The 14571-nt window shown below is 41.0% G+C and overlaps 1 protein-coding gene across 12 annotated transcripts in view; it reads right to left on the bottom strand.

The window, feature by feature from the left end:
• The window catches only part of RALYL (RALY RNA binding protein like), a 488219-nt gene that overhangs the window by 33321 nt on the left and 440327 nt on the right, over positions 1 to 14571 (bottom strand). For 8 of the 12 annotated variants that reach the window (XM_060243568.1, XM_060243566.1, XM_060243559.1 and 5 more), the window contains 3 exons: positions 10882 to 10929; positions 8616 to 8779; positions 1611 to 1724 (listed from right to left, as the gene is read on the bottom strand). In XM_060243568.1, coding sequence (XP_060099551.1) covers positions 1611 to 1724; positions 8616 to 8779; positions 10882 to 10929 — 326 coding nt within the window. The remainder of the gene's footprint in view (positions 1 to 1610; positions 1725 to 8615; positions 8780 to 10881; positions 10930 to 14571) is intronic. The other 4 variants (XM_060243561.1, XM_060243563.1, XM_060243560.1 and 1 more) reach the window with 2 other exon arrangements.

Here is a 14571-nt window from a genome sequence, read left to right on the forward strand (position 1 = left end):
TAAGTTGGGGGCTTCTATGGCTGCTATTTATTCATTAAACAAACAAAGAAACAACGCCTAGGAGATCCACTCACAGATCTTCTTGTTTAGTTTGGCCCGTGAGTGACTTCCTACACTTTTCCTAGTGAGCTTCAAGCTGGGTAGAAACTTGAAATCTAACCACACCATCATTTTTTAGCATTTGCCAAGGAACACAGAAAGCTGAATCATATGTTTTTTGGCTACATGCAGGCATGGGGAAGGGAGGGGGAGGGCAGCTGGTGAATGGTGTCACAAGTGGAGAGATGGGATCTTGCCACATGGCTGTGAGATGTCATGGTATGGCCAGATCGTCACACACAGAATTTGTTTGAAGGAATTTGGAGAGTGGTGCCACAGGTTATATATTTGAAAACATCTTTGAATACAAACAACAGTTTTTCTTATAACACACACATCATACATTATTGGGAAAAAATAATCTAGACCATCTGTAACTGTGGACCATTTACAGGGATTTTTTTTTTTTGTAGTAGGAACTCCTTTGCATATTAGGCTATACCCCCTGATGTAGCCAGTCCTCCAAGAGCTTACAGGGCTCTTCTTACAGGACCTACTGTAAGCTCTTGGAAGATTGGCTACATCGGGGTGTGTGTGTGTGTAGCCTAATATGCAAAGGAGTTCCTGCTACAAAAAAAGCCCTGACCATTTACAACATGTCACTTGTACCACCATGATTACGATCTCTAGCTTAGGGCCCTGTAATATCACAGAGACCTTTTAAACATCCTTTCATTTTTCAGAGTCTAATGGATAAGAAGCTGCTCCTCAAGTACTGCAAAGCCCCACCTATAGCTTTAATTTGGTCCAGCTGAAATGCTCCTGCCCTTTCACACTACACAACTCATGAAATAAGAGGATTCTAGTGAGACCTCTGCAATGGCTCAGGAAGGCAAAAGGCAGGCTTCCCCCCCCCGGGGAACCGGCAGAGAAAAGACTAGGAAAAAATAAGAAAAGGAGTCAGATGCAGCCTTCAAACTGCCAGCTGGCCATCACTTACTGGGGGGAGGGAGCACACAGCTTTTTCCCACTATAACTTTCTTTAAAGTTACCTTTAAACCTTGTTAACCACCATGACAAATTCAGAGTGAGCAAGTGGTTAAAAGGTAATTTTTACAAAGGTCTTCCTTAACTCTTATGAAATACACACATTCACACATGCAGTTCATGGAGTCTGTAATTAGTTCCCCATTACCTTTAATTTTATATAGCCAGCATAAATTAGTCTACAAATATTTTCTTTCCACATAGAGTCTTTATTTAAGGAATTTCTTCCTTTTCAAAGTTGGCAAAAACCTCCGATCTTGCAAACAGCTGTGCTTATTCATCCTTTGCCATGTCCAATGCTAACAATTTATATATACTTAAATATACAGATGTGCTGGAACAGGTAACAGGGCTACAGAAGTTTCTTTTGGTTATGTAGAAGTCCCAAGTCTTGACTACAGAGGAAGGATGGCTGTAGCTCTCCTCACAATACATCTCCCAAATGACACTATGATTGATAATTCTGTGTTGGATTAATTCACCCTTTAATGAGCTGCCAACAGCTATAGATCATTTTCACCTACCTGCTTCAGCCTTCTGCTGCTTTTCAATCTTCTCCAGTCTCCCTAGCAAAGAGTCAATTTTTGTTTTGATTTGAGTTAATTCCTTCTTGATTGTTTGCAACTCATCTGATTTCACTAAGTGGAAAAAGAACAACAACAACAACAACGACAAAAAAAAGGTACCAACCATGAACAAAGAATAATTTTAATAAAAGGAATTCCAACATAAACTCTTCTTTGTACCCTGAAAGGTGTACTCAGGTCCAAGCCTTATATATTTCTGTGTGTATGTGTTTATTTCTTTAGGAAGAAAAACAACCCTTTAAACATTAGGGTTTTGGAGGGTGTCTTGCTGTATGTATAGATGACAGTTTTCTCTCATTGGCAGTTATAATATTTTAGTACAGAATAGAAAATGAAGCTGCATCATGTATGTCAACTGCATTTAAAAAAAATGGATATGCCAATGAGCATGGAAATTAGAATGTGTGGTAATCTAGGCCGTACTGAAAGTTTACCTGTTTCAATTTAATGGAGGTGAGCTTTTTAGGAGAGTGATAAACAATGTTCCCTCTAAGCTGCAGAGTCTTGTGAGCAAAAATTCTACTTTGTGAGCTACTGGCTTTTAAGTTGTAAGCTACTGGCATTAAAGTTGTGAGCTACTGCATAAATTATTGTGCTCTGGGGATATCCTTCCCGAGTTAAGACAAAAATGTGTCAGCTGGAGGCTAAAAATCTGTGAGCTAGCTCACGCTAACTCAGCTTAGAGGGAACACTGGTGAGGAACTATTTTTCCAAAAGTTACTAAGGAAGAGCACAATCTGGGTTTAAGAACATAAGAGAAGCCATGTTGGATCAGGCCAACGGCCCATCCAGTCCAACACTCTGTGTCACACAGTGGCAAAAAATTTTATATATACACACACACTGTGGCTAATAGCCACTGATGGACCTGTGTTCCATATTTTTATCTAAACCCCTCTTGAAGGTGGCCATGCTTGTGGCTGCCACCACCTCCTGTGGCAGTGAATTCCACATGTTAATCACCATTTGGGTGAAGAAGTACTTCCTTTTATCCGTTTTAACCTGTCTGCTCAGCAATTTCATCGAATGCCCACGAGTTCTTGTATTGTGAGAAAGGGAGAAAAGTACTTCTTTCTCTACTTTCTCCATCCCATGCATTATCTTGTAAACCTCTATCATGTCACCCCACAGTCGACATTTCTCCAAGCTAAAGAGTCCCAAGCGTTTCAACCTTTCTTCATAGGGAAAGTGCTCCAGCCCTTTAATCATTCTAGTTGCCCTTTTCTGGACTTTCTCCAATGCTATAATATCCTTTTTGAGGTGCGGCGACCAGAACTGCACACAGTACTCCAAATGAAACCGCACCATCGATTTATACAGGGGCATTATGATACTGGCTGATTTGTTTTCAGTTCCCTTCCTAATAATTCCCAGCATGGCGTTGGCCTTTTTTATTGCAAACGCACACTGTCTTGACATTTTCAGTGAGTTATCTACCACAACCCCAAGATCTCTCTCTTGGTCAGTCTCTGCCAGTTCACACCCCATCAACTTGTATTTGTAGCTGGGATTCTTGGCCCCAATGTGCATTACTTTGCACTTGGCCACATTGAACCGCATCTGCCACGTCGACGCCCACTCACCCAGCCTCAACAGATCCCTTTGGAGTTCCTCACAATCCTCTCTGGTTCTCACCACCCTGAACAGTGTTTACTTCCTGGGAACAGTGATATGGGCACAGCCCTTCAGGGATCATGTAGTGAATGGGATGGTATCATGGCAACATGGCACCAATCAGATCTCACTAGATGATGATGTAATTAAAAGTAAAGAAGGGCAGCTTAAAGAGGGGGCAATGATTCTTGCATCAGTCATGTGGGTGATTCCAGTCAATCTGAACTTTTGTAGCATGTGGGATGACATAACGATGATATAGAGCCAAGCAGATGTGGCTGTGTGCTGATGTCATTGAGGGTAAATGCAGTCAGTTTCAGGAGCCATTGCCTTCATCAGACAAAGATTTTAACCTAATTTCTATGCAGCGCTCAAAATCTACACTGTAAAAGGGCATGCTTTTGAAAGTGTGGTATGTTAGTCCTGGGCATAACAACAGTATGTAAATGCAGTCCTGTGCTGAGTTATACCCTTCCAAGTCCATTGAAGTCATATGAACATATGAAGCTGCCTTATACTAAATCAGACCCTCGGTCTATCAGTATTGTCAGTATTCAGACTGGCAGTATTGTCTATTCAGACTGGCAGTGGCTCTCCAGGGTCTCAAGCTGAGTTTTTTCACATCTATTTGCCTGGACCCTTTTTAGTTGGAAATGCCAGGGATTGAACCTGGGATCTTCTGCTCACCAAGCAGATGCTCTTCCATTGAGCCACTGTCCCTCCATAGTCATCAACATTTTATTCCAGATATAAGCTTTTGTGTGCAAGCACAAGAGGGAGGGAGGATGGATGGATGGATGGATTCTTCTGGCAAGCACAATTTACATCGAAGAAAGTATTTTTGGCTTTTTCTGAAAAATTTATTTGTAAAAAAGATTGGATTTCTCTGTTCCTAATTGGATTTTATTTTCTTTCAAAAAGACCCTGATTAAGATTTAGAAGACTTGGATTGGTCCTTATATTTTGAAGAGCAGAATTATTTCAGATGCCAAATGATAATAGCATACATTGGTAATGAGACAGGAAAACTAGCTCTCAGTCCAGTCCAGGAGGATGCATTGTCTTGAGCTTCATTATCAATTGCAATTCAGCAGTCTCTTTCTCATCTTTCTTTGAAATTTCTTTGTAAGGGCACTGCTACTCTTAAGACAACAACTGAATGTTGTGGTTTCTAATGTCAGACTTATTTCCATTTATTCTTTGAATCCTCCTGGACAGAACTGAGACCTAGGTTTTCTGTTTCATTTCCAATGCTGGTATCGCCATACCTAGTACCCGCTGTATATCATACCTAATCTAATCAAGCCTGCTATTGTCATTCACCTACTATTGCCATTCGGCATCTGAAATCACCTTTATAAAGTTTATATCTCTGATACCTCATTTTACATTTTATGGCACACATGGTCCAGCCCAACAAAGTGACATTTATGTCAGATCCAGCCCTCATAATAAATGAGTTCAACACCTCTGCTTAGAAGATGCCCTTGCCATTCTTTATAGTTAGAGAGCAATCCTAATTAAAGGATGACTAAGTAAAGGATCTTAAAGCTGCCATGAGACACCAACTTTGTTCTCTCTCTCTCTCCACCCCCTCCCTTCCTCCCCAAAAGGTGAGGAGCAGCCCCAGAGAAGGAAGCAGAAGCTGTGTGTGTGAAGGGGCTTGTCTTTGTATCTCTTCTGCACGAAGCAGTCACTGAGGGAGCGCTCTGTGTGTGTGTGTGTGTGTGTGTGTGAGAGAGAGAGAGAGAGATAGAGAGACAGGGAGGGTGTGTCAGGAAGCAAACAGCCACTGAAGGAGCTGGGAAAAGCAAGCTATAGTGCGGCTGCAGCAGTAGTCCTGGAAAAAGAACCAGGAGAAAAAAGTTGTTCATGGGACAGATCTGAGCCATTTAGGGACCAGATCCGTCCCATGGGCCGTATGTCTGACACCCCTGTTCTAAGCAATGTTACATCCTTCTGTGCCCATTGACATCAATGGATTTAGAAAGGTATACCTCTGTTCTGCTCTGCAATGATAGATTGGAACTACACATCGTTAGATATTGCACTGTTGTAATAATTTACCTCCTTGATTTTCTTTTCTGCATAGGAAAACAAAGGAAGTAAGTGATTGTGTTGGCACAAGATACAGCTATGTGTGGAAATTATAATAAGCTATTATTATTAGAAGTTATCAAGTCAAAATTAATTAATCAAACTGCTAGAAATTATCAAGTCAAAATTAATGAATTTGTTAATGAAACAATGGTATATATTTTTTCTTCTAACATCTACTTTGGATCCATAAACACAATAATGATAAAACTGTTCAGCATTTCCTCCCTTTGCAACATCATGCATACAAATATTCGGGGAACATCTGTCTCATTGTTTCTTGCAGAAAGCAAAGTTTGTCATGAAACATCTGTACAACACTGTACATCTGCTGCCACACATCAGCTGTTACTTTCAATTTTAGAGGAACTTTCCACTTAAGATAGAAAGATTTCTTTTTCAAGGCACTGGATTTTATCCAGGCACCTTGGTCAGCAATTACTCAGATTCAAAGCAAGATGCAAATCCCTCAAGTTCATTAAGCAAGCAAGCTGGAAACATTTCAAGCCTTGCTCTATAGCTAGCAGACAATTGGCTATTTTTAGGAACAGGCAGCCTGCCACAATTTTTGCTGATATACGCACACAAAACCTGCCTATATTGCTCCAGAGTGTAATCTTGCTTGTTCTGCCTGGAGAGAGAAAAGCACAGTCTAGTGCCATTAGAAGCTATTATAAAATTCCCCTTCTCTTCCCTGCAAAGCTAACTGTCCAACCACAGATGCTTTTCTTTATACACTGTCCTGGCCAAAAGCAGGTTCTTTATGGAAAGGCTCATGCTGCTGTTACCACCTCCTGCCCTGACTCCTGCACATGCCCGTTCTCCTGGGGATAATTGAGGCAGGAGTCAGTTGCTAGATGGTTCAGTCATTACTGAGCAGCATGAGTCTTGAGGGTCACTTGGAGGTCTTTTCCAATACTCCATTTCTATGAACTTTAGAAGCGGAAAGTGTCCCCCCCCTTACTAGTAAAATTCCTCAGTTAAAAAAAATCACAAACATAGAGTGCATATTTTAATTTGAAAAGATGATAAAAGTAGCATAATAAAACATTAAGTAATTCAGAATTTTTCAGTTGATGTAATCCGATAAGCAAAACTTATTGTTTTCAGTACCTGCGGCATTCTACAAACTAGCTGCTCATCTGTTCTTCTAAATGCTCTGCAAAATTGATTGCATTCCTGCACATATTAGCAAAAACCATGTCTCCCTCCTGCCCCCCCCCTTTTAATGTCTGCCTGCTGAGGATGAGAAAGGAAGCAATTCCAAGAGGAAATCAACCATGAAAGTCTTTCTCTCCTTAAAAAAAGAAAAGAAAAAACACCCTTGACTTCCCCAATTTATTTTCAGATGTTCTGAATGTGAAACGTATCTTTTCCTGTAATTCACGGGGCTCATGAAAGGTTTTGGGGCATTGTCATAAAAACGCAGCTGCGTAAATGCAATTTTCAAACTAATTCAAGGAGATCAAAGTGGTATCTGCAGGCACTTGGTGTTGGAGCAGTCACAATGCCATTGGCAGGCTACCCTATTGTGATACTTGCACTCAAGTGCAATGCTCTGTTCTGGTTTAATGGCATTAATCTTCAGATTTGAGGATGAGTTCATTTATGGCACAGAAGCAGGAAAGGAAATTTAAGTGGTTTGGATTTCTTCCAGCTCCACATTTACTGTGGGAAGTGGACTTTGCAGGCTGATCCATGAGCTCCAAATGACGCCGTAGATAAGATCACACTTCCAATAATGCAGTGATAGTGAAGCAATTGACTTGTTCTGGGAAATGTACAAACAGGGTCTTTTGGATTGAGGGAAAGTCACACGTTTGTAGATAGCACTAGCAGCGCATGATGGCTCAGTGTCATGGGCAGGGACTAACCCACTTCTGCCTGCCACAAACAAACCATGGCTCTGACTAAGGCTACCATGCTTTCCCCACACATGAGCCCATATCTATGCATCCAATCTTGTGATAAAAGTAAATCCATTCCCCCTCCCCACTTTACACTTGGATCCTTGCCTAGCCTGGCACATTCAGATTGCCTTTACCTGGCTGCAGCCTCTTCATTTGTAAAGAATTTGCCACATTTTTCCTGGGGAGAAGCCAAGAAGGACACTCTGTCCATTTTGTTATGGAGAGCTCTGGAGCCCCAAAGGATGTTTTATACAAGCTTTCAGCTGTGCTTCTCTATTAGCCGCTTGTTTATAAAGTAGTAGCACAATTGCTTACTGGTCACACAGCTGTCTTTCAAGGTCTTTATATTGGCTGACTGTAGAATACCAAACACAGGTTGTGCTATTTAAGACAATTAAACAGCCGTGCCTATAACTGAGGTCTGCTCTTGGAAACCTACCATGGAGTGATATGTACTCCCACGCCTCCCATTGTTTGGGGACACCACTATCATCTGTTGCTGTAGCAGGTCTCTGAGGCTATTTCATTCTGGGTATTTCACAGTGTTCCTTCTTCTTTGCCTTCAAGGCAGCTGAAAATGGTTTGTTTTCCATTGCTTTTCACAGTTCTCTAATGATTGTCTTTGGAAGGAAGGCAGCACTGTGCAGCTCAGTCTCACCAGATCTTGGAAGCTAAGCAGGGTCATTACTTGTGCAGGAGATCTCCAAGGCAGCCTCTGCAGAGGAAGGCAATGGCAAACTACCTCTGCTTCTCACTTGCCTTGAAAGCCCTTTGCTGGGGTCACCATAAGTCAATTGTGACTTGATGGCATAAGTCTTTCACTGACCCTTCCCACCTTTGAAAGTATACCTTATGTAAGAGCATGGAACTCTTATAGTATAACATATAAAATATACTGTATATAAGAGCATGGTGCACAATATTAAGTATCTATAATAATGTAATTAATAATGCCTGTCTTTAAATTTGACCACTCTCTACTCTTAAAATGCTTCATAAATGGAAAGAAGGATGCAGAGGAAGTTAACAGACTTCTTTAGTAACACATAGCTTTTCAGCAAGTAGCAAGCTCCCAAACTGCCCTATTCCCCCATGGAACTGCTTATGAGAATTTTTGCTCCTTTTCTTTGTGCTAGGCAGCAATTTACCAATCAATCCTCACTCTCACAACAGACCTATCTGCTGTCTTTCAAGGTCTTTCAAGCATTCTACCAACACATCTCACACATTTCTCCTAAAACAAAAGAATATGTTAAAGCTGTAGGGATGGTGTGAATAGGCCACGTTTTATACACTGTATCATATAAAACATTTAACTCACATTTTGATCCTGATGAAGAAGTACCACTTGATGTAGATCGTGAGCCTCCTTTCATGGAAAACACACTCTTTCCTCGCCGAGTTGCTGTAACTGTTACACGTGGACGTTTTAGTGGAATTACTGCGCGAGGCGGTGGAGGGACCCGGCCGTGGTAATCAAACAATCTTGGAGAAAATGAAAACAGAGGTTCCAGAGTAGTTTATTGTTGTTTGATGTTAGGGAAATCACAATAAACTTGCCAACCACAGTTTCCTAAGAGAAAATTTCTCTCTGAAATCACAGTGATTGTACATATTAAAATTAAATTTCAAGGATCTATGTATGTTGAGAAAAACATTTGTATTTCGGTCACACCCAAGTGCATGGCTTTTGTGTAATTTCAGCGAGTATTACTATTGGCTGTCTAAATGAAATTTTAAAAAATAGTTCTATTATTCATAGATTATTTTTTATTTTTTTGACTTTACAGAAACATTTTCAGGAACATTTGGGATGATCCTGACACTAAGCACTGTGGGGCGGGAAAAATGCCCTCTAATGAAAAACAAATTTGCTTACAAATTGAAGTCAATAGGAAATAGATATGATTGAATGAGAGGAGACAGAAGCATTGAAAAATCACAATTGTCCCTTTGTTGAAATAACACCTCACCCCACAAGTAGCTTGTAGACTATATACAATGCTGGATAACATATATTTGAATTGCACTCTGCTAAGGTTTTTGCACAGTTTCCTAGGAAGGCAAAAGGTTGTAGTTTTTCCAGACAGCTTTCAGTCCACCTGTTCAAGAGGATGCCAATTCATATTCTAACAGGAGTGGCCAGTAAAACAATAGAACAGTGATCCCCCAACCTTCTTGAGTCTTTGGACACTTTTGGAATTTTGAGAACAGGCAGTGGATTGCACCACGAAATGTTTGCCCACAGAGTTTTTTTGCTATAGTTTTTAACCTTCAGGTGGTTGCTGGAGATCCTCTAGGGCTATAACTGATCTCCAGGTGATAAGAGATAATTTCACCTGGAGAAAATAGCTGCTTTGGAAGATGGACTCTATGGCATTATACCTTATTGAAGTATTCCCCTCCTCAAGCCCTGCCTTCCCCAGACTCCATCCTCAAAATCTCCAGGCATTTCCCAACCTGGATCGCAACTCTAGTTTTTGCTGATCACAAAATGTTGGGTAATTGTACACTGTGCATCTTATAACAATGGAGGCAGCTATTTCCAAATGGGTTCCTCTTTTTGGACTGTTCTAAAGCACTTCCTGCTCTAATAAGGGGGAGGAATGCCAAGACTGGCCCTTTGCTTTGTGGAAAAGATGCTTTAGGGGGGGAAAAAAGTGAGTGCTGGGAAACTCACCATGGAAGGCATCATGTTGGGGATCACTGTAATTGGGCTCTCCTAAAATATAGGCAAAAGCTCACCCTCTTATTGACCCAAATGTTTCTTGAGATCTATAATTTATTGTAAGGCAAATAAACAGGTTACAGGATGATAGCTTTCAAATGACGCTCGCAGAAGACATTCAGCACAGTTTTTCATACACACAAATAATCCCATAGTATGCTGTGTAAAATGTGCTTCAGATTGAACTGTATCTAAGATGGGATATGCAGGAGAGGAACGCTTAAAGAAGTTAGTATCTGTCAGTTATGCCCTGATAGTTCAGAAAGCAAAAAGTTGAAAGATGTTTTTCAGAATAACTACATTAAACATTGTTGATAAATGACATTTTATATTGTACTATATCTGCCTATTTTTGTGGATCAGTTTTAATACTAAGGCTATATGCAGTAACAACGCTGTAAATGAGTTGTATGCAAAATCCTATGTATAAGGAGAGAGGTGGAGCCACTTGGCACCACCCCACAAGCCCAGGGAGTCTTCCCTTTTTATTCGGTTTGAAATGTCTGTCACTTGTTTATGCAAATATCAGTGGATCCTATGCTATTCAGCCCCTCCCCCAAGTGGTACTTGTGTGGCTCAGATATGAAAAATTTTGCCTGGGAAGGAAGCACTGAGACTCAGAGGATTAGATCAGGATCCGAAGCCACAATGCCTTATGTGGCTCAAAACCTTGAGATGGAGCCATCTGCTTGATGAGATGTGCCCTGAAATGAATTGTAATCCAAACAGTTGAAGTCACAAAGAATCAATAAAAGTAAATTGAGTCCTATGGGGAATAAATGCAAACTTTTCCTGACCCAGTTATATGAAACTATGACAAGTAAAGGAATGTACCCCAAAACAGGAAAAAAACACATACCGATTGTAGAAATCATCTCTGTAGTAATCATAATCAAAGACATAACTGCTGCAAGAAGAACACACAAAAAACCATGAGATGACCCACACAGAATTACTCAAAAAATTTTTTTTATGCCGTTTCAGTCCTAATTCAGTTTTATGTCTTTGAAGCCTATTTCCTCCTAATTACTGTTATATAATATTATTCATAAATGTTGACCAATAAGTATAGTTTCCATTCCTCTACAAATGCTGAAGTTGCAAGGCATAAAAGAAATACTGGTTTAGATCTGATTTTAAAATAAACACATTCTGTCCAGGCCTCCTTTATTACTATATTCAAGCAGGTTTATCAAGGGCCAAACAATATGTTCAGGTTTTTAAAGACTTGGACCCAGGTTTGCTGCAGCCACCCAGCAGCTGTGGGAAATGGCTTTTAAAAGATAAAAGAGGGTCAAAGGCTTGTAACACCATCACAGGGGAAGGAAGGGATCCTGCCCCCGCCCCATCTGTTTTCCTGTGCAGAAACAGCACTTGGGGAGGTGTTATTTCCCCATTTTTGCTGCTCCATCAGAGTATTCTATGCATATGTAACAGCAAAAAGGAAGAAATAACTCTCCCCAGAGTGGCTTATGCAGGGAGTGAAGGCTTTGGGGTGGGGGGGGGAGAGATAGGAGCCCTTCTTTCCTCCATGGTGGAGTTCTGAGACCAGTTGAGCTATCCATTATTTTTTAAAAGCATTCCTGAGTTGCATCTGGGGAACCCAGACTCAGCTTGTTAAAAACCCAAATGTGTAGTTTGACCCCAATTTAACAGCAACAGCACTTTCCTTTGTCAAAGCAGACCACATCTGTTTAAATGTAATTTTCGATCACATTATAAAGGCTTATTAATGAATATCATAATGTATCTGCACATAAAATACTTTTTAGTGCTAGATTTATATATTTCAAAGTGCCAATGGGGATTGCATTTTAATTTTCTGAGTATTTAAAACTGTCTCTTCATGCAGTATCAGGAGAGAGTTAAGATAAACCTTCCTGTTTGATGATTATATTCAAGCAATTTTTATTGGGTGAGCATTCAGTACTACTCAGGGGTGTCAAACACGTGGCCCGAGGGCTGAATCAGGCCTCTGGAGGGCTCTTATCAGCAACTGAGCAACTGGCTCTTGTCTGCTTCCTTCTCCCTCTCTCTTGCTTCCTTCTGCATTTCAACTTGATTTGCCAGGCTTGCTCAATCACACAAGAGCAACAGAGCAAAACCTCGATTTTTTCCACTGGTTGAGGCTTCTCCCCCTCCTGGTCTCCTGGGGAGGGATGAAAAGAGCCAGAGCTTCCTTTGCCCAGTTCCCTGGATCCCATGGGAGAAATACAAAGAAAGCATCTTTAAGACCAAAAAGTGCTAATGTTTTGTTGTTCATTTGCACAGTCTTTGCGACCTCATGGACAAAGTCACGCCAGGCCCTCCAGTCTTCCACCAGCCTCTGAAGTCTGCTCAAATTTGTTACATCAGTAACACTGTCCAGCCATATCATCTTTTGCTGTCCCCTTCTTCTTTTGCCTTCTGTCTTTCCTAGCATCAGGATCTTCTCCAGTGAGTGCTCCCTTCTCATTTGGTGGCCAAGGTATTTGAGCTTCAGCTTCAGCATTTGACCTTCCAGGGAACAGTCTGGGTTGATTTCCCTTAGGACTGACTGATTTGATCTTCTTGCAGTCCAAGGGACTCTCAAGAGTCTTCTCCAGCACCACATCTCAAAAGCATCTATTCTTCTGCGCTCTGCCTTATGGTCCAGCTCTCGCAGCCCTACATTACTACTGGGAATACCATCGCTTTGACTATGTGGACTTTTGTTGGCAGGGTGATGTCTCTACTTTTTATTATACTGCCCAGGTTTGCCATAGCTGTCCTCCCAAGGAGCAAACGTCTTTTGATTTCATGGCTATAGTCACCATCTGCAGTGATCTTGGATCCCAGAAATGTGAAGTCTGTTACTACTTCCATGTCTTCCCCTTCTATCTGCCAAGATGCAATGGGGCCAGATGCCATGATCTTAGTTTTTTTGTTGTTGAGTTTCAAGCTTACTTTTGTGCTCTCCTCTTTCAACCTCAACAAGAGGTTCTTTAGGTCCTCCTCACTTTCTGCATAGTGTCATCGGCATATCTGAGGTTGTTGATGTTTTTCCTGGCAATCTTAATTCCAGCTTGTGCTTCATCCAGGCCAGCATTCTGCATGATGCACTCTGCATATAAATTAAATAAGCAGGGTGACAATATACATCCTTGTTAAACTCCTTTTTCTATTCTAAACCAATCAGTTGTTCCATATCTCGTTCTGACAGTTGCTTCTTGACCCTTATACAAGTTTCTCAGGAGGCATGTGAAGTGGTCTGGTACTCCCATCTCTTTAAGGGCTTGCCACAGTTTATTGTGATCCACACAATCAAAGGCTTTAGCATAGTCAATGAAGCAGAACTAGATGTTTTAAGCATATTTTATTTAAAGTTTTTTTTTTAAAAAAAAATCTTTAGCTGTGTTTGTGTCCTTTAAAAAGTTTATAAATCCGGTAACTGATCTTAAATAGATACACACATGTCCCGACATGGCCCAGCCCGACCCGATAAGGTCTCATTTATATCAGATCTGGCTCTCATGAGTTTGCCACCCCTGCAATACTTCACTCTGAAATGATATTTTCCAGAATTCTATCACTTCAATTTGTCAAAAACAGATCAAACCTTAGTTATCATTCCTTGTGTCAACAGCATTCAAAATTGTCTTTAAAAGTCAAAATACATATGATGGAAAAATACATGTTTATAATTGGCAGATTGCAAGTGTGTGCTCACCAGTTCAGATGGTGCATCATGGGGCGGAGAAGGAGGAGAAAGAGGAGATTTTACCCTTCAACCTCTATTCAGTAATCTAAATTAGACTACTCCCACTCCCTCCATTGATGTTAGCACTTGAAGACAGGGGTCGTTTTCGCACTCACCTTAATCAGCAGCGACGACCCTCTTCACCGCGCAGGATCTGCGCGGATTTCGCACTAATTGCCGCGGAGCACCCAGAAGAGCCGGAAAGTCCCGGCGCTTTTGCGGCGCAAACGGAAACCACCGTTTGCGCCGCAAAAGCGCCGGGACTTTCCGGCTCTTCTGGGTGCTCCGCGGCAATTAGTGCGAAATCCGCGCAGATCCTGCGCGGTGAAGAGGGTCGTCGCTGCTGATTAAGGTGAGTGCGAAAACGACCAGGGTTTTAAATGATCTTTCTTTTTCCTTCTACAAACAGGATGAAAGAAGGAAGTTTCAAATAAGAACAATGAGTAGCACTGAAGGGTTAAATCTCTTTGTTCTTCTCTACACAGACATGTATCTATTATTTAGAAAATGAATATGTTGTGTTTTCAGATATAAAGTTGAGGCAGCTCAAAAACTAAAGCATATTTTTAAAAAGCATTACAATCCAGCCCATGTATCAAACAAAATGAAGCAATTAATGGTGTAAAATGACTCTTGTAAAACAGTTGTGAGCAAGAAATACAGTGCAATATAATTTTAAAAGCCCTTCTTAGTTACAAGCCTTTTTAGCTACAAGCCTGGGCAAACAAATAAATAAATAAATAGATCACATGCCTAAAATAGAGCAGGGAAAGTGCTAGGTGAGTTTCAAGATTTGAAGCATTCCACAAGATTGTAGGCATTCCACAAGTA

The sequence above is a fragment of the Heteronotia binoei genome, chromosome 7, assembly GCF_032191835.1.
Source record: "Heteronotia binoei isolate CCM8104 ecotype False Entrance Well chromosome 7, APGP_CSIRO_Hbin_v1, whole genome shotgun sequence".
Classification (NCBI taxonomy): Eukaryota; Metazoa; Chordata; class Lepidosauria; order Squamata; family Gekkonidae; genus Heteronotia; species Heteronotia binoei.